At 45.2% G+C, this 27636-nt stretch overlaps 1 protein-coding gene across 2 annotated transcripts in view; it reads left to right on the top strand.

Moving 5' to 3' along the window:
- The window catches only part of LOC126545444 (uncharacterized), a 244514-nt gene extending 218354 nt beyond the window's left edge, over positions 1–26160 (top strand). For both annotated transcript variants that reach the window (XM_050193324.2, XM_055061243.1), the window contains exons 20-21: positions 19157–19327; positions 19819–26160. In XM_050193324.2, the coding sequence (XP_050049281.1) occupies positions 19157–19327; positions 19819–20098 (451 nt within the window). In that variant the 3' untranslated portion in view covers positions 20099–26160. The remainder of the gene's footprint in view (positions 1–19156; positions 19328–19818) is intronic.
- The last annotated feature ends 1476 nt before the right edge of the window (positions 26161–27636 follow it).

The following is a 27636-nucleotide window of genomic DNA, read 5'->3' on the forward strand; positions in this document are numbered from 1 at the left end:
GTTTGTTGGTTAGAGTCAAGGTTTACATGTAAGTCCTGCAGAAACAGAGCTAGTTGCGTTTCGGTAGAGAAACCCTTACGGAATCCATGCTGTGCCGAATGAAAAAATTGATTCGCATCCAAATGATTTATGATCAGGGAGTAGATGACGTGTTCCATGATTTTGCACGGAAGGCTAGTTAGAGAGATGGGTTGATAATTTAGCGGTGTGTTCTTATTGCCAGACGTGTAGATGGGAATGACCTTACCCACCTTCCAGTTGTGAGGCATGGAACCCGTAGAAAGTGACTGCGAGAATATAAGACATAGAAATGATGAAGAAGTTCCCTTTAGCTGTGGCCATTTCTACGTAGGGCAAACGGGGCGGTGTATCAATCAGAGGCTAATGGAACATAAAAGGTCGTTAACCGGTGGATCGCCTTCTAATCTTTCCTTACATTGCCAAGACTGCCAAGATTGTAACTGCACACCTGAGTTAGATTAATGCACGATATTGTACAGGCATAGGAATGAAGATACGCACCTTATGGTCGAGGCATCGCATATCAATAATGGTGGAAGTGCGTGCGTGAGTCAGCCTTCGATTACCTTACATAAGGAAGAGATCAATTGCCTTTACAGTTATCTCTCACGTAGACCGGCACGTGTACCCGATTGACATGTGGTGCTACCATTCCAGGGCATGCGCAGATGAGTTTTGTGTCTTCTTTTTTCGGCTCAGTGCTTCCTTCAGTAGATAGTTGGCGTTCGTGTTGTTCACTTCTCTTGTGTCCATGCCTGCATGCCTTACCCTTGTTTGCACCATGAGTGGGGCCGCATTGTTCTGTGCATGTGAGAGGAAATCGCCCCCATGACATCTCCCCCCCCCACGGATGGCCAGTAGTGCTTGCATTGCTTGCCTGTTCAAGCTTTCCCTTTCATTCATGTCGCTCTTTTTGAGAGCCCACCTCCTGAAACATTGTTCTGTGGAGAAAGGGGGGGGGGGGTCAGAAAACGTTGGGGGGAGGGGGGGTTTGACCCCCACCTCCCCTGGCTGTGCCAATGCCACGTAGCATGGCCAGACAGGAGCATATGAGCGCAAACATGTACTCAAGCCCTGTAGTGCACAAAGGAAGTGCTGCGCGTACCCACTATTGGGTGTGAGGACTTACGGAGTCGCCATCTATCGGAAGCGCCTCCCTTACATAGTATGAGGGATAATGCGGCGCACTCCTCATAGGTTTGGCTTACGGCGCCCAATAAAAACGCCGCGCGGCAGCCCTGCTGGAGATTTCTGTAAGAACTCTCAAAACGAGGGAAGTTTTTATTGTTAAAATAATAATCTTGGGCAAACTGAAAGCACAGAATCATTTACAGACGCTATCGCTTTACCGAATATGTGCAGTGAGCGCCACTGCGTGCGGTCGCCGCAATGGAGTCTCCCGAACCGGCTTCTTGCGTGAAAGGCAGGCAAACGCTGAGAGTAAACAATGTGAAATATGTTCTTATAGTGAGCTGTCTGTATAACCGAATGGAGCATAACAGAATGAAGCCTCAATGCAGCGATCGCACGGGTTTGCTGCAACCGACTGCGCATCTGCATGCATGTCCGCGTACAATGTTTTGCTTTCGCTGTGAGCGAGTTTCCGCACCGTGTTGTGAGCTTTAGGCTGCATAATATGTCGTTTGACGGTACACAAGCAACCATTGTTGCGTGGATGCTATCAGAGCTGTTCAAAAGTAATTTCATGATGTGCCGTCGCGATGATTCAATATTTTTTCTTCTAAATTCTTATGTTTCATTATCATTATTTCTCATGTTGTGCCGCACTGTATGTTTATCGGTCTTCTCAGCGTGCGATTTCCCACTGTTTTTTTTTCCGTAATCCAGTACATTATTTCATAACACAAACATGACCATGTGCCATGTCTTTTTTTAATGTGCTTCTTACCACTCCCTTTCCATTCCAGTGAACTTGCCAGTGTCTAGCATCAACAAATTCATAGACCAAATAAAGCGTCATGACAGTAGCCAGGCAGTGGGCACGGGCGAGTGTCTCAGTGCATGTTTTCTGCTCCTCACCGAACATCGCAGTCCTGACGCCGTATCAGAAATCTTCCTCGCGTCTGTGCTTGCTGCATACCCGAGCTGTAGCCGATGGCTGTTTGCCGGTTCTAAGTTTCGCTAGCCAAGCTTCAAGCAGCTTCTTGTCCTGCAGCTACGTGTGAATAAGGCTGACACCAGGCTCCGTTGCCTACGTCCGGCACTGCGGCACCAAGCAGTAGCCTGCCATGCTGCACGTCTCCAAAAGCAGCCACTACCTATTATAGTGCTTTCAAATGCTGTCAAGCAGATACCCCAACGCAGCAAAACCTCACCACTTAATCAGAACCGCAGCGCAGGTGGGACTTTAAACTTTCGTTTTCAGCTCGCCTAAGCGCTTCCGAAGCAGCCGACGCGGCCGCTGTGTCCACTTGATCCCTCATGCCACGTCATGCCGACGGTGGCGCCAGCTTTTCCAGTGGTGAAGCTCGCCCCCAATATCTACCTGCGGTCTGCTACATAGTGTAGATGTCGCGCCTGCTGTGGGGTGCCGCCATGAGTTCACTCACTGAGCGCACTACGGCTCGCTGAGGACAACCGCGTTTGGCTTAAATCGGAAATAGTGGCATCTACGTGAACATCCAAAATCAAATTTAAACTGCGCGCCACGGCGGCAACATTCAGTAGGCGGAGCGTTGTGGGGATGCCCCGCTTCGCCATTGCCTTCGCAGGGCAAGGCATTGACAGAGCAGGAGCACCACTAAGGGAATCTTAGGCGACCTTTGATTGCCAATAACTCTGCTTTTACTGAACGCGTTGGAGTAATTTTTGCGGCAAAGGGTTTCTGAAATAGTCTTTTTTAACTTCAAATGCATTTCTCAACTTTGATAAAAAGTGGGTCGGGCCCCTTTAATGTGCAGTGTTTAGTAATCTGACAATGGGGCTTGCTTCGTCATAGCTAGTGACATCACAAACTTCAACTTGCTCTCGTGTCACCTGTTGTAATGACTGTTTTTAAAATAACTTCGTGCAGTCTACAACAAAAACACGTGGAAAGAAGAACAGGCTGTAATTACATTACTTGAGCAGTCTAGTTGTTGAACTTATGATGTTCAGGTAGACGTAATAAGCATGCGCACTCTTTCCTAAGGCTTTTGAGTCTGTTAAACACATTCAGCTTCAGTGTTTTCTTGCGCTTTGTAATGTTATGTAACCCTTTGCCTACCGACTCAGTTTCCAGAAGAAATACTCCAAGATACCAATATGCCCGTGTCTGCACCCTGAAGTATGGATCTAAACATTTAAAGGGACACTAAAGAGAAAAATTGAGCTACAGAAAAATGAACTTGAGCTGTATTAGTACATTACCCTTCAACAATACCAACAAAGCCTCTCTTACCATGCGAGGAAGCCACAAAAGAAGCAGAAATTGGTGGTGATGCCTTGTTGTAGTTCCTGCACCAGCTCGCCTTGGCATCATGGATTGTGACCGTCTGCTTAGGCCTAGTTAATTTTTTGTCAGTAAAGATGGACTAGGCTGTAAACTCTAAAAGATGCCAAAGACTGCCCTTGGCAAGTTTCAAAAACTTTTGTTGTGCAACAACAGCTTAATTACTGCAAAATACCTTGAAATCAGCAGCGGTGGCATAGAGGTAGAGCATCTGCCTCGCGTGCAAGAGGACCGTGGTTCGAATCCCGGTGCCGCGTAATTTTCCACCAGATTTAAAAAAAATAAAATCCGCGTGTTGATAAAATTGCATAAACAGGCCTGGAGTGCGGCCTGGTCCCGGTGACCAGAACCAGTAACGCACTCCCTCACCAGAGCAGGATCGACCACCCTGGTGCAGTACTGGGCCACAACCTCCTATATGAATACAACAATCAAACCCCGGCCCTCAGTCCCCAGCAGCTGCGAAGCAACTGACTACGGCGGCGGTCAGACCTGTGACGCAGCAGAGCGTGCTAAGAATCCCTGGGTCCTGACAAGCCGCCATTGGAATCTGAACCTGACAACGTTTAACGCTAGAATGTTATCTAGCGAGGCGAGTCTAGAAGTGCTATTGGAGAAATTAGCGGGCAGTAAATGGGATATTATAGGGCTCAGTGAGGTTAGGAGGACTAAAGAAGCATATACAGTGCTAAAAAACGGGCACATGCTACTGGAACGAGAACTAGGAGTTGGATTCCTGATTAATAAGGATATAGCTGGTAACATACAGGAATTCTATAGCATTAACAAGAGGGTGGCAGGTCTTGTTGTCACACCTATTAAGAGGTACCAATTGAATTTCGTACAGGTCTACACACCTACATCCAGTCATGAGGACCAGGAAGTCGAAATCTTCTATGAAGACGTGGAATCTGCGATGGGTAAAGTCAAAACAAAATACACTATACTGATGGGTGACTTCAATGCTAGGGTAGGCAACAAGCAGGCTGGAGACAAGTCAGTGGGGGAATATGGCATAGGCTCTAGGAATAGCAGGGGAGAGTTATTAGTAGAGTTTGCAGAACAGAATAATATGCGGATAATGAATACCTTCTTCCGTAAGCGGGATAGACGAAAGTGGATGTGGAGGAGCCCGAATGGCGAGACTAGAAATGAAATGGACTTTATACTCTGTGCTAACCCTGGCATCATGCAAGATGTGGATGTGCTCGGCAAGGTGCGCTGCAGTGACCATAGGATAGTAAAAACTCGAATTAGCCTAGACTTGACGAGGGAACGGAAGAAACTGATACATAAGAAGCCGATCAATGAGTTAGCGATAAGAGGGAAAATAGAGGAATTCCGGATCAAGCTACAGAACAGGTATTCGGCTTTAACTCAGGAAGAGGACCTTAATGTTGAAGCAATGAACGACAATCTTGTGGGCATCATTAAGGAGTGTGCAATAGAAGTCGGCGGTAACGCCGTTAGACAGGATACCAGTAAGCTATCGCAGGAGACGAAAGATCTGATTGAGAAACGCCAATGTATGAAAGCCTCTAACCCTACAGCTAGAATAGAACAGGAAGAACATTCCAAGTTAATCAACAAGCATAAGACAGCTGACATAAGGAAGTATAATATGGATAGAATTGAACATGCTCTCAAGAATGGAGGAAGCGTAAAAGCAGTGAAGAAGAAACTAGGAATAGGCAAGAATCAGATATATGTGTTAAGAGACAAAGCCGGCAATATCATTACTAATATGGATGAGTGTAATGCCCAATTGGGGACAAAGGTTCGTGCACTCAAAGGTTCTGACGGTTCTCTTAGGCGGAGCCTCCGAGAACCAAATTGAGGACAAAGCCGTTGGTTTCGAACACACACACAAACTTTTAATGGAACTAAAAAGGGCTTAAAATAAATAGAAGAAAATAGAAAACATAAAAGAAACACTCAAATAGACATCACGGCAGTAAGAAACACACTTGGGGCTAGTATTGAAGTTAACTAGTGCGCGAGTCCCGGCTTACCACGACGGCAGGGACACATAACAATCTCGATGCGGCGACAAGCTGACGAAAGGAGTTGCGCCGGTCTCACCAAAGGTCGTGGTGTAAGTTGGTTGACCGGGCGACCAGAGCGCGCCAGCTCTGGCTTGGAGAGGTAAAGCAGGCGGCTTGGTGGCACGAGCAGACGGCGGCGGCGTTCTGGCTGGGCAGCTGGGTGTAGAGCTGGGGCCCGTAGCCCGCCTGCTCTCGTCCTGTCCAGGGGCACAGAAGCTCGAACGCCGGCCTCGGGCAGCAGGCGGCACGACAGATGGGGCGGCGTTCTGGCCAGGCAGCTGGCGTAGAACTTGGGCCCGTAGCCCGACTGAACTCGTCCTGCCCGCGGGCGCAGAAGCTCACCGGCCTTGAGCAGCTGGCGGCACGCTCGGGTAGACGGGCGACGCGCAGGAAGGGGCTGGCAGGAGGCCCTGGTCGGGTGAAGTCCTGGTGGCTCGGGTCCGGAACCCGACGGCCCGTCTTCAACTCCCGGTCCGGTGGTTGACCTCCTCCTGTCGTCGCTTCGTGGAACTTTCCCGGCGTCTCCCCTGCGTCTCCCCCTTCTGCCAGCGCGCCTCGCCTTTTTCTTCTCTCTGGCCGATTAGGCATTCTCCGATTGGCAGCCTGACGCCCCGTGGTCTTTTCTAAATGGTTGGCTTTTCTTCCTTTAGTTGCTTTCCTTGCACCGCGCGTTCACGTGCCGGACGCTCTTTGGCGTCGTCGTTTTCCTCCTTCCAGCACGGAATTTGCCTCGGCACGCGCACTCCTTGTCATCTGCTGCTGTCTGACCCGACCACCGCACCATGTCGCGCACCACACATCACAATGAGATAGTTCAAGTAACTGAGGAGTTCTATAGAGGTTTATACAGTACCAGTGGCACCCACGACAATAATGGAAGAGGGAAGAGTCTAGAGGAATTTGACATCCCACAAGTAACACCGGAAGAAGTAAACAAAGCCTTGTGAGCTATGCAAAAAGAGAAAGCAGCTGGGGAGGATCAGGTAATAGCAGATTTGTTGAAGAATGGTGGGCCGATTGTTCTAGAAAAGCTGGCCACCCTGTATACGCAATGCCTCATGACCTCAAGCGTACCGGAATCTTGGAAGAACGCCAACATAATCTTAATCCATAAGAAAGGGGACACCAAAGACTTGAAAAATTATAGACCGATCAGCTTACTGTTCGTTGCCTACAAAGTATTTACTAAGGTAATCGCAAACAGAATCAGGAACACCTTTGACTTCTGTCAACCAAAGGACCAGGCATGATTTCATAAAGGCTACTCAACAATAGACCACATTCACAATATCAATCAGGTGATAGAGAAATGTGCAGAATATAGCCAACCCTTATATACAGCTTTCATTGATTACGAGAAAGCGTTTGATTCAGTCGAAACCTCAGCAGTCATGCAGGCATTAAGGAATCGGGGTGTAGATGAACCGTATGTAAAAATACTGAAAGATATCTATAGCGGCTCCACAGCCACCATAGCCCTCCATAAAGAAAGCAACAAAATCCCAATAAAGAAGGGCATCAGGCAGGGAGATACAATCTCTCTAATGCTATTCACAGCTTGTTTACAGGAGGTATTCAGAGACCTGGATTCGAAAGAATTGGGGATAAGAGTTGATGGAGAGAATACCTTAGTAAATTGCGATTCGCTAATGATATTGCCTTGCTTAGTAACTCAGGGGACCAATTGCAATGCATGCTCACTGACCTGGATAGGCAAAGCAGAAGGGTGGGTCTAAAAATTAATCTGCAGGAAACTAAAGTAATGTTTAACAGTCTCGGAAGAGACGAGCAGTTTACGATAGGTAGCGAGGCACTGGAAGTGGTAAGGGAATACATGTACTTAGGGCAGGTAGTGACCGCAGATCCGGATCATGAGACTGAAATAAGCAGAAGAATAAGAATGGGCTGGGGTGTGTTTGGCAGGCATTCTCAGATCATGAACAGCAGGTTGCCATTATGCCTCAAAAGAAAAGGGTATAACAGCTGTGCCTTACCAGTACTCACGTACGGGGCAGAAACCTGGAGGCTTACGAAAAGGGTTCTACATAAATTGAGGACGACACAACAAGCTATGGAAAGAAGAATGATGGGTGTAACGTTAAGGGATAAGAAAAGAGCAGATTGGGTGAGGGAACAAATGCGAGTTGATGACATTTTAGTTGAACTCAAGAAAAAGAAATGGGCATGGGCAGGACATGTAATGAGGAGGGAAGATAACCGATGGTCATTAAGGGTTACGGACTGGATTCCAAGATAAGGGAAGCGTAGCAATGGGCGGCAGAAAGTTAGGTGGGTGGATGAGATTAAGAAGTTTGCAGTGACAACATGGCCACAATTAGCACATGACCGGGGTAGTTGGAGAAGTATGGGAGAGGCCTTTGCCCTGCAGTGGGTGTAGCCAGGCTGATGATGATGATGACCTTGAAATCCGTGACCTCACACTGACGTACCCGTACTGGAATTCCAGCACGAAATAAAAAAAATGAAACTTTGACCATTATTTTCTCTTCTAATAATCAACATATTACAGCAAAATTAGTGAAAATATTGTTTTGAAGAAATACTTTACAAGTTTCAACTGATTTACTGTTTCTCATAAGTGTCCCTTTAAGAAAACTGTATTTTGAAGATAATCCATGTAGGGACCACAGCCCCTTCCCTAATCAGCCATAGTTGTGGGGCATGTGCTGCCATCTTCATGCAGTATCGACGCAGTGCAATGTGTAGAGGCATATTGCTGTGTGCGCTGGGCTCTTCTTGAGTTTGTTCATTGCTTTTACGGTTGATTGTGACAAGCTTGTTGGCTTAAAGCATTGGTGATGTCACACAATTTTTAACTTGGTGCCCGACGGTTTGTCCCTCTGCATCTTCCACCTCTATGTGCTCGTTCATGCAACATACAGTGCTTTTTTCATAGGCAGAACCTGCTGCTGTGTGCCTCCTTGAGTATGTGCGCACTGGCACCCATATTTTTATTAGTACTTCATGCATGTGCAGTAACCTTTTGTTGATCATATACCGCCTGAAACATGCACGGGCTCTCTCAGCTACAATCCATGCACATTGCTCCTGAAAACTCAGTAGTGTTTTCATCGTACAACTTTTTGTGCGGTGTAGTCTGAGCCCTCATTCAAATTGGCTTCACTTATGAAGCTTCCTTTCACAGTGAAATGCTCTACTGGCGCATACACACATTCTATGGTCATTGCATACAGTGGCAATCGCAACTGTTTTTCAGAGCAGATATGCATATAATTATTTTTTACTTGTGCATGGGCCACACCACAAAAAAATCACAGCCAAATCTAAGAGGGGGGGGGGGGGATGCATTTTTTACACCAGAATGTACGGTATTAAGCTAGAAAATAAACCACAAGAGTGTTTTATTGTGAAACAACATATTGCATTTCCTTTTTTACTTTTCAGAAGTAGATGTGTGCCCTCAATACAAAGCCTTTTGCCAAATCTTGAGACTTTTTATGAAGTAACACTGCAGACAGGTACGCAGTGAAGTAAAAGTGTCAGACGAATAGTGTGCGGTTCCAAAGTTGATTTTCTTCTACAGTGGATGTGCAATACAGGTCTTTTACTTCACCATCACTCTCTGAGCACAGTTTTCTTCTGAATCAAAGGGATAAATATAATCTTGCATCTGGTGCTAACTTTCGGCCACTACCACGAGCCAATGGCCCTACAATGACGACTCCATGATATGAGGTCCTGGGGCGTGATTGGAGATTTTCGCTCGAAACAGAACGCATTCAATCGCTGCAGCGTCACAAAGTGGGTGGCTCGCAAAATTTATGAGAATGGGAGGAAGAGAGAAGCCCATCGGCCATCGGCGAGAGCTAGGTGAACTACTCGGAAGTTTACATGCCTCGTTTGTCATCTGCTTTGGTGCAATATACGAGGGGCGTTCCAAAAGTAAGCTTCGTAATTTATTCTCACACAGAAACATTATTGCCCTCCAAAAAACTACGCCATGGCATCATGGAAATTGCACGTTCTACTATATTTCCACATAGTCGCCACCGGCATTGAGGCATTTGTCGTAGCATGCAATCAGTTTCAAGAAACCACTCTGGTAAAACTCGATGCCTTGCGATGCAAGGAATTGTCAGATAGCCTGCTACACCTCAGCATTGTTTTCAAAGTGGCGTCCTGGGAATGCGGCTTTCAGTGCAGGAAACAGGTACCCATAATTCATACCGGATAACAGCACGCACTTCCATTGGTGACCACATTGTCAGCACACATCTGTTTGCCATCGTGATTTGTACTTGAATAACCTTGGGCACGCCGATCTGCTGCTACTCTCTCTTCGGCTCTCTGCGCATTGTCATTCCTCCTCCACTGATGCTCCTTCTGTTGTTGAACCAGAAACGGGCGTAGATTCTTGTGGATGATTGTTTGTTTCACCTGTTGTACCACCTTTTCTTTAAAATAAATATGTGATGAAACACTTTTGGAATGTCTCTCGTACTACAAAAGGAAATATTTCTTGCCTCCTAATGAATAAAATATTTATATGAATTTTTTTCCTTTGCAAGCTTAAGCACGTTCTCAAATAGTTATACATATGGCTACTATAGTAGCATACAACTTAAAAAAACAGCAGTTGGCACCAAGGCACACGGACCATGCAAGGTTGTTACTCTGCCAGCCGATCACAAAAGTAGACAAAATCATCGTCAGGCGATCATTTCAACATGGCGTCGTACTTGATACCTTCGGAGTGTCTGCTGCTCTTAAAGAGTCTTTTCATCGGATGAAGCAATGAGGTGTGCAACAGACATGGACAAAGTGTATGGAGTCTGAGCATTTCACTCTTCAAAAGTCCGTGGTACCGTTCATTTCACTGCTGACCTCGTTTTACTCATGAAACTTCACTGACAACTGAACTGAAACTTGAAAATATGTAGTTACAGTGAAGCAAGTGTTTTGTTTCAGTTCAGTAAAGAATTAGGCTTTCACCATTCCACTATAATAGAGGAGTGAAAACGTACAAAATTACTCGCTTATAATTTTATTTTTGTGTTTACTGCCTTATTTAGGCAACAGGAAGTTTGAAGTATGAACTATTTACAGCCTCATGGAGGAACAGTGGCTGGCGGTTATGAGGGCGTAGGTGGGGCTTCACTGCAGACTTGAGTTGTATCCGACTATACAATTTATTAGTATTGGTTTTTCTGCATCATCGCTAGGGGGTGTCGCATCGAAAAAAGAAAGTGACGGGAATACGGCATGCTTTTCAAGAGGCAACAACCATATGTTGTCTCACCGCAATGTCGTCTCACCACAATGTCTGAATGGGCCCTCGGGGCTCGGTGCGTCAGAGGGAGCTATTCAACGCACTGTTCTTGAGATGGCTTGAGATTTTGTGGCGAATGGACGTGCTTTTTAGGTCTCCATGGCGACGATGAAATCATAAGTTTTTGTGCGTGCTTTGAGCTTGCTTCTGTTTTTGATTTGCATATTTTTTTAGCTTTTAAATAGTAATTGGGTGGTTTCCCTATTTTTCTCTCTCTCGTGTATTTCGTGTGTGCGGGTGTGTTTCGTGTACATTTCGTTTTGCAGGATGGTTAGAGCGTCCTTTCGCGCCATGTGCTTCAACACGTGCAGCCGAGTGGGACATTGAGTGTTTGTAGCCTTTAAATGGTAGCTTGGAGGTGGCAAGACTAATAGCTATTCGTGGTTTTACTGTGTGTGTTTTGGTAGGAAAGTGAGAGCGTGGTTGAGTGCGTGCGAGAGTGTGTCATACCTTGGTTCTCCACGGCATTGATTGCTTTTGAACCATTGGTGAGAGTTGCTTTGCGACATTTTGAGGATTTGGACCCTGTGTGTATTGGTTTTTGCTAAAAGGCACGTGCTCTGCATTATTATAGTATTATAGTATTTGCATTAGAAAAATGCATGCAATACATGGCAAGAAAGCCAGGAAAGCAGGCAGTGTGTGGGGGGTCCCTCAAGGCAGTTGAGGGGACGGACGAGAATGTAGAGGGAACCGAGTCAACTGGCACACACTGTGATGTCGATACTAGGCTGCAGAAAATGGAGGCTCTCCAGGAAGAGCTTGTCAAACAGGTGGAAAAGCTCAAAAATGAGCTAAATAGCGAGCGTGATGCACGGAATGTAGTTGAAAAACGACTTGAAGCAGCCGAGGAAAACATGAACAGGGCCGCCATTGTGAACGAGAATGGTCGTGACAATGGAACGCAGTGCCCCGACATGACAGGAGAGGGAGTGCCATGAAAGTACGTGGAATGCGTACAACGTGGTGAATGGTTAGCTAGAAAAAGCGGCACCTACCTTGAGGCTGCCACGTGGAAAAAGCAGGAGCACAGGGGACAATGCCTCTTGTCGAGTCTGAATCACATGGAAAAGGATAAAGGGAAGCAGGGAGAGGTAGGAGAGAGTGAAAGGGTGATTATCGCCGGCGACTCAAGCCTGGCTAGGTGCTCAGAAGCGATTGTGGAGAGGGTGAAAGGCGATAAAAAAGTGGCAGTAGGGACATTTCCAGGGTGGACACTGGATTCTGTCATAGAGCGAGCAAAAGAAAAGCTCGCAGAAAATGCCTATGTGCGCAACCTTGTCATAGTAGCAGGTGGGCTAAATGATGTCCTAAACAGGAAAGGGACAGGACTAGGCCAGCGCTTGGCGAAGGGGGTGGACGACTCGTGCGAGCTATCCCCTCAGGTGCAGATCGTAGTGTGCACAGTGCTGGAGGTGCCTGTACGTGACAGTCACGTACAAGGAGTCGTAGTGGCTGCTAATGAGGCGATATGGAAAATGAGCCGAGAGAAAGGCTTCGAGGTCGTCGAAGTAAACAGGGAAGTGAGAAGGTGTGGTGGTTTTAAACGAGACTGGATCCACTTCAATTACTGGCTGGCACGAGAAGTGGGCTGGCAAATTGCTGGTCACGCTGTTGCTTTTTTAGGGGGCCCACGGGCGCTCAGGAGGCCAGAGTAGGTAGTATTGAAGAACGTCCCCTAGGGGAACCTCAGAATAGCATCACCGTCAATAACAGAAAAAGGACAAAAGCAAGAAAGAGAGCTCGCTGTGCAATAGGCTACATAAACATGCAGGGCGGCAGAAAATAAATGGGCAGAGATTGAGGAGCAGTTAAATAGAGAACAGATAGGGGTGTATGCAGTTAGAGAAATGCATCTTAGCGACTTGGAAGAGCCGCCAGTGATTGAGAATTATGTTTGGAAAGGGTGCGACAGAACTAAGAAAGAAAGGGAGGGGGAGTCAGAATGCTCATCCATCAGGGAGCCAAATGGAAAAGAGTAAATTCAAAATGTCAAGAGCATCTTTGGTTATCAGGCACAATGAGCAGGAAAAAAAACTTGGCTGGGCGTTACGTATTTGTAGAGTGGAAATAATTGCACAGAGAAGAATAAAGAGTTAGTAGAATGCATAAATGCAGATATTAATGATTTCGGGAATCATGCTGAAATTATCGTATAGGGTGACATAAATGCCCACATACAGGATTTAGATGGCTATACCGACAACAACAGGAAGTTAATGCTAGACCTTTGTGAGCAACATAACCTCGTTATCGTGAATACAGGGCCTAAGTGTGAAGGGCAGATCACGCGGGAAGTAGGAAACAGGCAATCAACCATTGATTACTGTCTGATGACAGAAGGTATTCATGATAAGTTGAGAGAAATGGTCATTGATGAGGAAGGGTATAGCAGCATAGGGAGTGACCATAAACACATCATTTTGAAAATGGGATATTTAGTTGGGAAAGAAAGGAGTGCAAAATGGCCAGTCCAAATTTGAACACTGAACAAATAACAAATATAGTCACTAGAGTCGAGGAAGAACTGGGCAAGTGGCCAAATAAAGAGTAGAAATATAGTGAGCTTCCAAGTGTAATAACGACAGAAATACGGAAAGAGAAACAACGTGTTTGTTGGAAAGGAAAAAAAGAAACCGAAAAGCTGGTGGAACAGGGAGATACGAGAAGCGATCGCCGAATGACAGAAAGCATCCCGGGAGCACAGGCAGGCAAAGAAGGTGCAGTTGCCGCAGGATGAAGTAGCCATTAATGGGAAATATACCGAGAAAAAAAGTCTGTGATTCAAATACTGGTGCAAGCAAAGATAAAAGGTGAAAGTGAACGTTGGTTATCAGAAATACGTGAGAAAAAGAAGGCCGCACCTAGAATGTTTTGGAACCACATAAAATTATTAGGCTGGAAGTCAACAACAATACAACATATCCTAGACGAAGATAGAAACAAACTGGAAGGGGAAGCGGCTCTAAATTGCATCCAAAAAATAACAGCCGAATCTTTCCAAGGCAATGACGAGGTTGTATTAAAAAAAAAAAAGAGCATGAAAGAGAACCAGATGGAAAAGGAGCTGGTGCTGACAAATTTCAACTGGAAGAAAGCCGAAAAGAAACTTCCTAAGCACACAGGCACAGGGCTAGACGAGGTTCCTGTTAGGCTGAATAATGAACTAGGACCAAAAAGTAAGGAAGCTCTGGTCAAAACAGTGGAAAAAACTTTTAAGAGATAGAAGAATAGCAGACAGTTAGCACCAAAGTAGAATGAATATAATTTATAAAGGTAAGGGGGAGAAAGATAGAATTCACTCGTATAGACCGTTGACCATTACATCGGTAACCTACAGGCTAGCAATGCAGGCAATGAAATTAAAGCTGCAAGCATGGGCAGAGAATAATGGCATTTTGGGAGAACTTCAGAATGGCATCAGAATAGGTAGGCGTATGGATGATAACTTATTAGTTCTTACTCAGTGTATTGAAATATCAAGAGTAGAAAGCAGACTGTTATACGTGGCCTTTTTAGACATTACAGGAGCATATGACAACGTAGACCGCAATATTTTGTGGAATATTTTGGAAAGGGAAGGCCAAGGTGACGATGGTCTGCAGCGTTTGAGAGAGATTTACCTAGAAAATACCGTTTGCGTTGAATGGGAAGGGATGAGGAGCGATGAGAAAGTTGATATCAACAAGGTACTGAGGCAGGGGTGCCCTTTATCCCCACTGCTGTTTATGATGTACATGGTGAGGATGGAGGGGGTGCTAGAAGGAAGTAATATCGGGTTTAATCTCCAATACAAACAGGTGGGTACAGTAGTAGAGCAGCAGCTTCCAGGTTTATTTTATGCGGACGACATTGTGTTGCTAGCTAACAAGGTAAGTGATTTGCAACTTCTGGCTAATATCTGTGGACAGGAAGGCAAAAATTTAGGTTTGAAATTTAGTGTTAGAAAACCAAGTGTTATGGTATTCAATGAAAACAATGAAAAGACAGTGGCAATACAGGGATAGGAAATATCTTGGGTAAGAGAATATAAATAACTTGGTATATGGATAAACGAAGGCAATAGATATGTGGAAGCACAAGAAAAAATAATAAAGGGGAAGAGAAACCCAGACATAATGAAGCACAGAGCGCTATGGTGGTACAATAGGTACGAGGTGCTCCGGGGTATGTGGAAAGGTGTAATGGTTCCAAGACTTACTTTTGGAAATGCGGTTGTTTGCTTTAAATCAGGGGTACAATCAGGCAGGACTCGATGGGAACCAAAGGTCAGTGGGCCGCCTCGCATTGGGCGCTCACGGGAAGACTACAAATTAAGCTGTGCAGGGTGATAGGGGCTGGACTAGTTTTGAAGTGAGGGAAGCTCACAGTAAAGTTTATTGTGAAGAACGACTGAGGAATATAGAAGAAAGTAAATTGGTTGGGAGAGTGTTTAGGTATCTGTACAGGAAAAACATTGATTCACAGTGGAGGAAAATAACTAGGAAGCTTACCAGCAACTATGCGGCCTGTAGGGTGGGCAACACAGCAACAAAAACGTTAAGTGGAAAGTAAGAGAGGCTGAAATAATCTCATGGGTGGCGCCAATGGAAAAGAAACCTGCCCTGAGTAACTACTTAAGAGGAAAAAAACGAAATCAGGAAAGAAAGAATTTGTGATAACTCAAAAGGAAGCTCATTACTTTTCGAAGCGAGATCGGGATGCCTTTGACCACGCACCTATAAAGCGAGATATAAGAAGGAAGAAGAAGCATGTGCTTGCTGCAGTAAAGCTAGGTAAATGATGGAACATGTTTTATTACAATGTGATGACATCTGCCCAGCAGTCGATTTAGGCACCACTGGCCTCCTTGAAGCCCTTGGGTTCAGTGAGAGCAGGGGAAAAGTAAACATGTCCGCAATAGAGATTAGTAAGAGGCGATTGGAAGTTTGGTGGATGAAAAGTAGGGAAACGATAAAAAAAAACCGGAGATGTACAAAAGCAAAGCTCGCAATACGGGGTCAGAAAATTTGGTTATGGGAGTTCATATTGGTTTTTTTGTTTATTTCTTTTTTAACCTAGGTAGGACATTAGGCAGTATAATAGCAAGAGCTTGGTGGCGCAACCCACCGCCCCGTTCCAAAGGGGATACTCACAACATCCATCCATCCACCCATCCGTCCGTCCATCCATCGATCCATCCATCCATGCATGGATTGATCGACCGATCATTTTGAAAAACGAAAGCGACGTCGGAATTCGCTTTCTGTAATCTCTCCAAACGCATTTCATACCTCCAACCGCTCTGCTTCCTCCTCAAGCAACGCCAACACAACGGAAGCTAATTTCAAGCGGTATTTTCCAGAATTAGACTATGGATTGGATCCGAACGTGCCATTCTGTAACTGCAGCTGCCGTTTGGATCCAATCCAATCCACCAGACGTGCTTTGCGAAGTCTGTCTCGTAGCGAGCGCATGACCATTCGAACTGCACACCTCTCCTCACGTTTTGCCTCTAGCAGACGACGTGCTTGGTTTCAAAATGATTGACCAGAGCGTTTCGTCATTTTGATGTCACCAAAAACGTGGCCGCACCCTGCGGCTGACGATGTGGGTGCGGCCAATCGCGTGTGGCGAGACTGAATGCGCTCTCCAAACAGCGATCTGTGATCGCGCCCCTGGTTGCAAGATGTCAGTCTATTTGATAGCCTCCTTCTTTTTAAATTATGGGGATTTACGTGCCGAAACCACTTTCTGATTATGAAGCACGGCGCAGTGGAGAACTTCGGAAATCTTTACCACCTGGGGTTCTTCTTCGTGCACCTAAATCTAAGTACACGGGTGTTTTCGCATTTAACCTCCATCTATATGCGGCCGCCGTGGCCAGGATTCGATCCCACGACTTCGTGCTCAGCAGCCCAACACCATAGCCACTGAGCAACCACAGCGGGTAAGCCTCCTTCTACAGCATTTTCAGTAATATACATATTTTTGGTCACACCGTCTGTGGATACATAACAAAGAGTAAAAAAAAAGGCAGCAGATCGAATAAGTTGGAATCTATATAGAGCGAAGCTTTGTGTAAGTGCATAAAGAGTCTAAACACGAGCGTGTGTTTTTCTGGTTCCTCTTGTTCTTCCCTTGCTCGGCCACTGCCGCGGATGGATGGATGGATGCTATGAAATGGGGTGGTGGGTTGCGCCACCAAGCTCTTGTTCTTATTTTGCTTAATGCCGTACCTATATTTTTGAGAAAACACAGAAACACAAATAATTCTCTGCATCAAACTTTTTGAACCATTACAGGAAACTGTTTTTGTATGCTTCTGTTGTTTGTGATTGGATTGGATAAACTTTGGTATGTTGTTTGTGATCTCCATACTTTTCTGCCACCAAACCTCTGATCGCCTATTACTAATCTCTATTGTGAACGTGTTTACTTACTCCCTGCTATCCCTGAACCCAAAGGCTCCAAGGAGGCCAGAGGAGCCTAAACCGGCAGCTAGGTAGATATCTTCACATTCCACGAAAACGTGTTATATTGTTACCCTAGCTTTACCGCAGCAAGCACATGCTTCTTCGTCCTTGGTGTACCTCGCTCTATAACTACGTGTTCTAAAGCATCCTACCTCACTTCAAAAAGTAAGGAACTTCCCTTTGAGTTATCATAAATTGTTTCTTTCCTGGTTTTGTTTTTTTCCCTTTTAGGTAGTTACTTGTAGCAGGTTTCTTTTCCATTGCCGCCACCCATGAAATTGTTTCAGCCTTTCTCACTTTGCGTTTGACGTTCTTTGTTGCCATGTTACTGACCATACCGGTGGCATACTTGCTGGTAAGCCTCCTAGCTCTTTTCCTACACTGTGAGTCAATGTTTTTTCTGGAGGAATACCTGAATACTCTTGCAACCCATTTACTTTCTTCCATATTCCTCAGGATCATTCCTCAAAATCGATTTTACTCTGAGCTTCCCTCGCTTCAAAACTTGTCCAGCCCATATCACCCTGCACGGCTTCATTACTAGTCTTCTCATGAGCGCCCAATGCGAGGCGTCCCACTGACCTTTGCTTGCCATCGAGTCATGATTGAACCCCTTACTTCAAGCAAATAACCGCATTTCCAAACCTAAGTCCTGGAACCAATACACCTTTACACATACCCCAGAGCACCTCATATATATGTATCCCTGTCGCACTCTGTGTTTCATTATGGCCACGTTTTTCTTCCCCTTTGCTATTACTGTTTTGAAAGAGGCGGATCCTTTCTTGGGTGTTTTTTTTTGTGTGAGTGTGTGCCTGAATGGGAGTGCCTTCTTGCACTCCAATGCTGTTACTAATGTGGATTACCAACTAGCTAAGCCAGAACTTGTTGCATACTTATAAAGAGGTCTCTTTATCCACCTAACTCAAGTTAGCGGTGCTAAGATCTGGCCTAGCTTTCCTCATTGTGTTGAACCTAATTATCTATATTAAAACAGACATGCCTCGGATCTTTTTGTGCAGTGATTGGAATGCGCTCCTATGCACTGTAATGCTTTTTTTTCTGAACTCGACAGTGAGTTTCAACATGATATTCGTTGGTTTGATAACCACCATAATTTTTCACCTGAACAGTAGGTGTTTTCTTAAGATTGTGTAGGTCTCACACGTGCCCTTGGGGCAAAGGAACGGCAACACAGTAGTGCAAACGATCACAAGGGAATTTAGTGCACCTTTCATACACTTATGCCTGCTAGCCGAAATATTATCCACAGAATGCGCCGATGGGCGCACGACAAATCTGAGAAATCCGACTCACCGCGACTGGATATCGAACGAATATTTTCGCCTCATGCTGGACACTAACGCCTGGTCTTTCGCGTGTACGGTCATGCGAACGGTGGCGCGTTCGAACAATCGTGTTTGTCCATTCCGGTGTTCTGCTCCTAGGCCTCGCGAGACGGTCTTGCAGAAGCATGGGTCGGCGCACGCACGGAACGTGCGCGCCGCTTGCCGAGCCCGAGAGGAAGACCTACTCTCTGTCGCGCCCGATTAATCCCGCCGTTAGGTGGCGTTAGCAGCGCAACACTCGCGCGATCTCTCGTAATGCGCTGCAACCAGACCGACCGCCGTCGTCACTAAGCTACGCGGAGAAGACGGCTTACACGCGGGAGCTATGCGGGGAAAACATCAGGGGACGCGTGAGAGTCGAGCGGCACCCCAAGATCGAGATCTGCCAGATAGCTGATGTGGCTGGATCTTTTGTGCAGCACAGTGCACTAATCGGTATTCGCAGAACGTTATGGAATTTAAACCTGTTGTTGGGCCTTAGACGCACAGCTGCCTTGGCTGCACTTAATGATCATTTTACGCAGGGCTGAATTCACAAGCCTGGACAGCTGCAGTCATGTGTGCTGGCTGGAGCCGCTGCAAGTGCGCTTTGAAGACCTGCTGCTCCCACTACCCATTCCAGAGCCTCTTCCGGATGAGGTTCACCTATCACCAGACACCTACCGGGCTATGGTCTGGCACAGTCTGTGGGAACAGTATGCTGTTTTTTTCACAATAGTCTGCTAAGCCATGCTAGTAGCAATGGCTTGTGAGCAGTCTTTTCCTCGGTTGTGTTAAGTTTTGAAAACATGCTTAAGGTTGTAGCAATGTTTGTGGCCTCTTCAAAAATGCTATAGAGAAATATGGTATGTCAGGCTGGAATGATAGGCGACTTAGAACTGCATGAGAATTTAATTTTGCATGTAATTTAATTTTTTGTCGTAGCGTGCACTTGTGCACTGCATGAGTCTGGTCTTGGTTTTGCATTATTTCTATTGCTTTTTATTCTCATGCTTTTTGTTCGTCCACGGACTACTCAACTGAGGGATGGAACTTGTGTATTCTTTCCTGTCTTTTGTCCGTTTGTTCTCACTGCTTTGAATCCTGTAAAATTTGCAACTATTTTTTGTAGATAATGTTCACGCTAATCTACATTGTTTTCCTGCAACTGTCAGTGAGACAAGTTTTTTTTTTCTCTTGGCTGCAGGCTCAATGTCTCCCCTGAAGCACAACTGTCGACCCTGCGGCTATGCCCGAGCCCTCCCAGTCAGCAGCTTTGGCTGCAACTATGTGAGGGCCTGGCACCCTTTGTGGTTCGCTGGCAGCCACGTGGATTGCAGGCAGCATTTGTGGTGCCCAGGAGGATTCACGTGTTGCTCTCCTTGAGAGCTTGTGGACCGCACCTGATTGCCTCCTTGATGGTCGAGGATTGGCGCTTATTGCCTAGGGTGCAAACATTTCTGCAGTCCTTGTGCACACTCTCCTAGGATTACTCGCATTGTCTACACTGCAAAACTGCTGTCTTGCACTGCTGTTCCATTCAAGCACCTGCTGAAGAGGGCAGATGACAGAGTACAATGTGTTTCTGCCTCTCCCTTTTGTTTATACATGCTGGTACTAACATGCTACTCTGAATGTGTTTACCAGCATGCCCTGCAAACAATTGTATGGTTGACAGATTTTATATGAACTCTCTAGGTTGGCGATGTTCATAATGTACAGGGAAGTTTATGTGTAGTCTAGGAAATAGTGAGAATACTGTTTGCTACTTGTACTGTCTGGGCCTTTTGCTGTTGCTAATGTGAGAAAAACATTGCATGAGGAGTTTGGTAAATATATGCATAGTATTGTTAGCAGTAGGTAGCTCACAGCAGGCTATCTTTCACCGTCAAGTAATAGGCAATGGCAATAGTTCATTGTCAATTGAACTCATGTTCCAGTCATTAATTGTTACTTGAATACAGCATGAAAATGCAACACATAGACAGTAAATTAGATCCCCATAGAACAAACTTTGGATTGATATCTTTTTAAGCATCCCTCAGCATATCATGTTATGTAGTAATTGATACACACACAATATATACGTATTAAATATTTGCATATGCACATGCTTATTGTTTTTCACAACAGTTTTCATTAAATATTCATACCTTATTTTTTATTTCATCCGTCTGACTTTCTTTAGATGCTACTTCAATCCGGCTCTGTTGGTATTTACATTCTTCGTCTTCACTGCTGCCACTCTCCGAAGATTGCACAAAGCAGAGAGATGTTTTGGGAGATGTGACTGATGTACTTTAAAACTTGGAAGTTGCACAGACCCCACATCACAAACACGTGACCTGTTAAGTAGAATCTCGGTGATGCATCACGCCTGATACGAATTTCGGGATGATACGAATTTTTCGTAAGTCCGGCCCAAGTCTGTTTGAGAGACTTGTGCCTTTGGCCCCGAGGATATACTAAATAACATGATCTTGAATTGTAGCGCGAAGTGGCACAGACAGAAACTAGAAGCAGACAGGACGAGCGCTAACTCTCAACTAAATTTTTATTGAAACTATCAACATATATATAGGTGATTGCAAATACCGCAGCATATGAACATGACAAGGTTCTTATGACAAGGTCTAAAGACACCAGTTAAATGTTTCAAGAGGTAGGGAAGCCAAAAAGAAAACAACAAAAAGATACTACTTGAGATTAACACACATGCTGTGAAGATATTGAAATTCGCATTCTAACAGAAATAATGATGCGTGGCTAGCGAAAGTCTCTCCTAATCTTTTAATGTGAAATGCCTCGATTATTTCCCGTGTGGTTAGGTTTGGCATTTGTGTCTTGAAAGAATTTTTGTGTCTTCAACCAAAGGTTTACAAGCACAATTGAAACAATGGGATGCTAGATGTGAAGTATTAGGGTTGTTAAGTGATTGTTTGTGTTCTTTTAGTCAAATTTTAATTCACCTGCCGCTCTGTCCAATGTAAGTTTTCCTGCACTTAAGTGGAATCTGATAAACTGTACCAGTGTTAGGCACTAAAGGGGACACATGTCTAATGCCGCAATCATTTTTTTCTTTTTTTTGCCACCCTGTTCAAGTTTCCTATTTATCGTACGGCACATGATAGACAATTTGCGGGGGGCCGAGAAAACTACTGACCACATATCTATTGTCTACATACTGTAAACCTTGGGACAACTTATGTAGACAGAGCACCATAGCACACCTTTTTTTCCTTTTTCTGTTTTTATTGTTCTTTAGTGGGGCTTTTTACCCATTTCAAAAGCTTTTGAAATGGGTAAAAAGCCCATTTACCCATTTTACCCATAGCTCCTCTGGCTCTTGTCATGTGCGGCCATTTTTAAGGGGGTGGGGCGTACGCCTCCTAATATATATTGTGCTTTTCTTTTGTCTGTCTCGTGTTGAGGTTTCAAGAAAAATTGAAATTTCAAATTTACAACGCTAATTCCCTTGCATTCTTTACATTTCTATGCAATCCTGTGCTTTATTTTATATATATATATATATATATTAATTCTTTGGCAGTATTATGCAGCTTTTCGGCCGTTTTCAAACGCATTGCGACTTTACCAGGAGCTGCCAATCACAGGTGACAGTCTTGCCGCGTCAGTAAGATCCGCGACATTCGCTATCCTTATCTCCGTATTCCGCGCCTTCCGTCATCTTCGGCGCCGGTTGACAATTCGGAACGTTTCTGCCATTACGCCCGTCGGATTGCAAGATATGAAGTAGCTTTGCTGCCGCAAATAAACTGATTCCCCTGCTCAAATCATGTCCTTATCAACACCAGGCAGCAGTTAGGATGCAGAAACGTAAGAAACTCGAGATAACCAGGCAGATGTCAAAATGTCGGCCTCCGAGCACGCGCTGCAGCCAAAATGTGCGCAAACAAGCGCACCAATGATTTAAATTCAGGAAATAGGGACGCTCCCTGCGCGACACGTGACTAGAGCAATAAACGGCCGCGGTTGTTTTGCGTTCTCACTGTCGCTTTTCGAAATTTTATTTCTGCATGAGAAAATACGTCCCTGCGGCTGTTTGAAGCTCCGATCCCTCGAGTTTACAGCGATACTAAGATGACGGCGCTGCGTCAATAGAAGGCTGCGCGATCAGCGGTGCCATGGCACCTTTTGATCGAAGCATGATTTTCTTCCTATCTTGAGGACCATTTAAAAGAATAATTTTCTCAAATTCTGCTGTGTAGTTTTCCGTAATATTTCGCCGTGAGACACCGGGAGGTTTTAGGATAGTAAAAAAAAATTGAGGATTTTGTAATTTCCCGTTTTTTTAGTGATTTTTTTGTGATACGAATTTTTTTAAGCCACCCCAGAGATTCATATCAAGATACTATTCCGATCGGCATGTAAGTACAAATTCATTCGACGGCCTTTCGCACCATACCCCTGCCTCATTCATGAAATCGATGAAGCACGTGTTTTTTGGTTTCGATATGTCGACGTTAAAGGGACGCTAAGGAAAGTATTAAGTCGAACTATATCGACAGAGTATTCGTCTAGAACTCTTTCATTGCTTTCTGCAGGCCACTATATGTATATTATTTTTGACAAGGACATTGCAGTTGAATGTCCCACTGCTGCTGCTCAATTTGAACCGCCCACGCCAAAGCGGAGGCCTTGACATCATCTCCACGTGACCGCCGGCCCTCTAGGCCGTTATGTTTTCGTAGACTATTTAGCTCTATATACGAAGCATACTGCTTGGCGGCTGAAGGTGTTCAGTCTGCGTGAGTCATTCTATGGCTCTGCTTGTGTCCATTGTTTCATTGCCGTTCCATTTCCATGAGATTATCTCAGCCGCTCTTACATTGCGTTTGGCGCTCTTTGTTGTCATGTTGCTGACCATACCTGTCGCATACTTGCTGGTAAGCTTCCTGGCATTTTCCCTTCACTGTGAGTCAGTGTTTTTCCTGTACGAATACCTCAACGCTCTCCCAGCCAATTTCTTCCATATTCCTCAGTCGTTCTTCAAAATCAATTTTACTCTGAGCTTCCCTCACTTCAAAACTTGTCCAGCCCATATCACCCTGCACAGCACCATTAGTAGTCTTCCCGTGAGCGCCCAATCCGAGGCGTCCCACTGACGTTTGGTTGCCATCGAGTCCTGATTGTACCCTGATTTCAAGCGAACAACCGCATTTCCAAATGTAAGTCCTGGAACTATTACACCTTTCCACATACCCCTGAGCACCTCATAGCTATTGTATCCCCATAGCGCTCTGTGTTTCATTATGGCTGCATTTCTCTTCCCCTTTACTGTTATTGTTTTGTCCTGTTTCCATAAATATATTGCCTTCGTTTATTCATGCACCTGGTCCTGTATTAACAGTGTCAACTGTTTTCATTGAATTCCATAAAAGCTGGTATCTTAACGCTAAATTTCAATCCTAATTCTCCCATTCCTGTCCACGGATATCAGCCAGGCGTTGCATATCACTTTGGCTGTTAGCAAGTGACACAATGTCATCCTCATAAAACAGACCTCAAAAGCTGTTGCTGTACTATGGTGCCCTCATGTTTGTAATGAAAAGCCATGCCATTCGCAGTGGGGGGTCACGACCGGTGTCGGTGAATCACAGGTGCTGACGCCACACATAATGGTCGACAACAGAGAGCGCCGCTCCGATTTTCTATTTTTGTCATTTTCTCGCTCACAATAGCTTCGTTTTCATTACGAATGAAGAATTCGTTATTGCGGAAGCATAATCTTTCAATCTAGCTCAACTTAATATTTGATTTTTGTGTCACTTTATCCCGTAATTATAATCGGCATTTCTCATCTCGTTTGGCGGCATACCGAAACGAGATCTTTCTCGAGTTTGGCTGACCGTTGTGCGCATGCATGAACTGTACAAGAGATATGTGAAGACTACAGTGTGCTGAAGACTCGCTCTCTGAAATCTGCCTTTTTCAAGGTACTAAGTACAACGGAGAAGGGGCACGCTTTGCTCCGTTTGTTCCTAGTTGAACCCGCCGTGGTTGCTTAGTGGCTGTGGTGTTGCGCTGCTAATTAAGCACGAGGTCGCGGGATCAAATCCCGGTCACCGCGGCCGTATTTCGATGGGAGCGAAATGAAAAAAAAACACCCGTGTGCTTAGATTTAGGTGCACGTTAAAGAACCCCAGGTAGTCAAAATGAATTCGGCGTGCCGGATTTATTGATCCCAGAGGCATATGCATTGGGTCCAGTGTCGCACCAGGGCTTTGTGAAATTTTCCTTGCTAATTTTGACCGTGTGCTGAAGCTTAAGCTGACTCATCCTTCCATTTTAAGAATCTTTAGGTACGTAGACGATTTTTTAATCATACTAACTTTCAGCAGAGAAGGACCTTTGCAGAAGTGGCTCTCGAGATTTTGTCGCTCTTTTCCTTTTGCTCAAGCCAGTTGAACTTACGAGCTTCTGCATAATGGGTCAATCCAAGTTTTAGATTTAGGTGCACGTTAAAGAACCCCAGGTGGTCGAAATTTCCGGAGCCCTCCACTACGGCGTGCCTCATAATCAGAAAGTGGTTTCGGCACGTAAAACCCTATAATTTTTAAAAAAAAGTTTTAGATTTAAAGTTAAATTTTTCGTCCGCTGACCACTCTTGCTGGGCCCTCGAGCCCAGGTGCGAAAAAGCATTTCTGCCTTTCGATTCATCTCATTCAAAGCTTATAAAGCGGGTATAGCCTTATCATGTTTTAGGTCAGCGCTTTTAAAATCATGTCACCACAAACAGCTTTCTAGATTTCAACTTCAAGTGAAACGTCTGGAAAAAGTGGGGTTTCCTAGCTTTCTTTTACTATCAGTTGCCGAATCATTGCTTGTCAAGTATCTGTAAAAGGACGAAAACCATCAGTTTCTAATGAACAGGCTAGTAGGAAAAATTTCACAGTACTTCCCCTACATACACAAGGTTTCCCATAATCTTAAAAAGATTTCTGGTAAATATGGGGTTGATGTTGTCCTTTCAGCACCTTGTAAACTTTCACAGTTGTGCAACATAGTGGTAAGGGGACCACGGGGTCGGCCTCCTGTGAAACGAAGCATACAAATTCGCATGTGCCTTGCACTACACGTGTCATATATAAGATTCCACTAAAGTACGGCAGATACTACATTGGATAAACCGGTATGTGCATTAACATTCGCTTGCGTGAGCATGAACTTTCCCTGGGGGCTGTTGGAGGGTCGAACTTGGCTATTCATTGCCGTAGTTGCTTGGGCTGCTGTCCTTTGTTTTCAAAGACTGAGATTATCGGCAGAAAAAATGGCCAGCTCGAAAGAGAGACTGTAGAGGCAGTGTCCATGCGACGGTTTCTCAGAAAGAACTTTTGTTTCTTTCTGTGTTACACATACGTGTTCGGTGCCTCAGTAGTCTGTCAGCGTTTTCTTCATACTTGTATCGTACCCGTTTAAGGTCGCTCTGTATGTTTTTTATTGGTTTTTACGTTACTTTTCAGGTACACACGTGTGTCTGATCTATAAAAGCTTGGCGTTCGTTTCATTAAATGATCAGTTGTCAGTACCGCTTCGTGTTGTCCCTTCCTTCAAATCTCGTGTTTTGCTTGCAGTACTTCACGATAAAGATGGAACGAGCGCATGCATAAAACTTGCGGGCATTGTTGCTCCCCACCAGGCCTTGGTGTCGTCGAAGAGCTCATTTCTTGAGCGAATCGTCCACCACGCTGCGCGGAAGATCATTCCGAAAACATTTCGACTTGCTTGTCTAGGATACACATAATAGGCATCTGCTCTTCCCGCTTTTAATTCTATTTATTTTCCTTGTCTCTGACTTTCATTACGTTAATAAATTTGAGAAGAGCTTGCTGTTAGGCGAATTTGTACACGCTGTTATGAATGAAAATGGCGAAAGAAGGGACACGAAAGAAAGGCCTACAGAACGCTGATTTGCACACCGCAAAATCTGTCAAGGACGAGGTACCAGGGAAACTAAGAAACCGCCACAACAAACAGGTAGGAGGGCAGGTAGGTGAATGGCCTCGATCGTGCACGCAGAAACAGAAACGCATGTTAGGGGCCGCTGCGCCGTCCAACAACCCGGTGAATGTTGAAGAGTGTGACAGTGACCAACGGAAAATGATTTTAAGAAGGGGAGTGGTGTGATGGATACGAGGAGGGGGGACGGGCTCGCATCAAAAGTGTCAAGAACGAAGTTTTCGGATAATTGTGGACATAGAGAGTGCGTCTCGTCACTGCCCGATCGCTCGACGCCAGACGGCCGTGGCCAGTCGCCTATTTGAAGCTCGCCTACCCCGTCGCAACACGTGCTACTTGCTGCGGAGAACTCATCCTGACTAAACGTCTCGGCAATTTTCGGAATAGACGGGTGTCAGGAGACACGACACTTTCAAATCCCTCGGAGCTACTGGCCCTTGGTTTACTGCAAACAATGGAAGCCGTAATTTTCACAAAAGCTTCTAAACAGGAAGCAGCCCTGCTTCGAACCGTCTACCTCGTCAATTCCCTAGTGTGATCAAATAACAATATGCGTCACGTGATGAGTATAATACTATGATCGCAAGTATACTTCCAAACATCTCTTCAAACAAGTCGGACAGCAGGTCACTGAAAGTGAGCGAAACTTGCATCATATTGTTACGGAAGGATGAAAGAAGACCGAGGAAGAAGAATGCGAGACGCTGGCTGCTGTGTGTTGTTGGTCAGCGATCTTATCTACTCTGATTCATCCTGTATATGTATTGTAAATACAGTCTTTATATACTCCCTACATCCCCTTAACATATTCGTGGGAGGTGCTGGGTACCACGACTGGAAACGGAGCTCCGCAGTGGACGTCGCATCACCGTCTACACCATGAATGACGGTGAGCACGCGGGATCAACGTCGTTTCCGCGTCCAACGTCAATGTCGCCTTCGGTTGTGGTTGTGCAACCCAAGGATCCTGAAACTTTCTGCGGGACCGATGGCGCCGACGTTGAAGAGTGGGTGGCCAAGTACGAACGCGTGAGAGGAATCAACA

This window comes from Dermacentor andersoni, chromosome 1 (assembly GCF_023375885.2).
Source record: "Dermacentor andersoni chromosome 1, qqDerAnde1_hic_scaffold, whole genome shotgun sequence".
NCBI lineage: Eukaryota > Metazoa > Arthropoda > Arachnida > Ixodida > Ixodidae > Dermacentor > Dermacentor andersoni.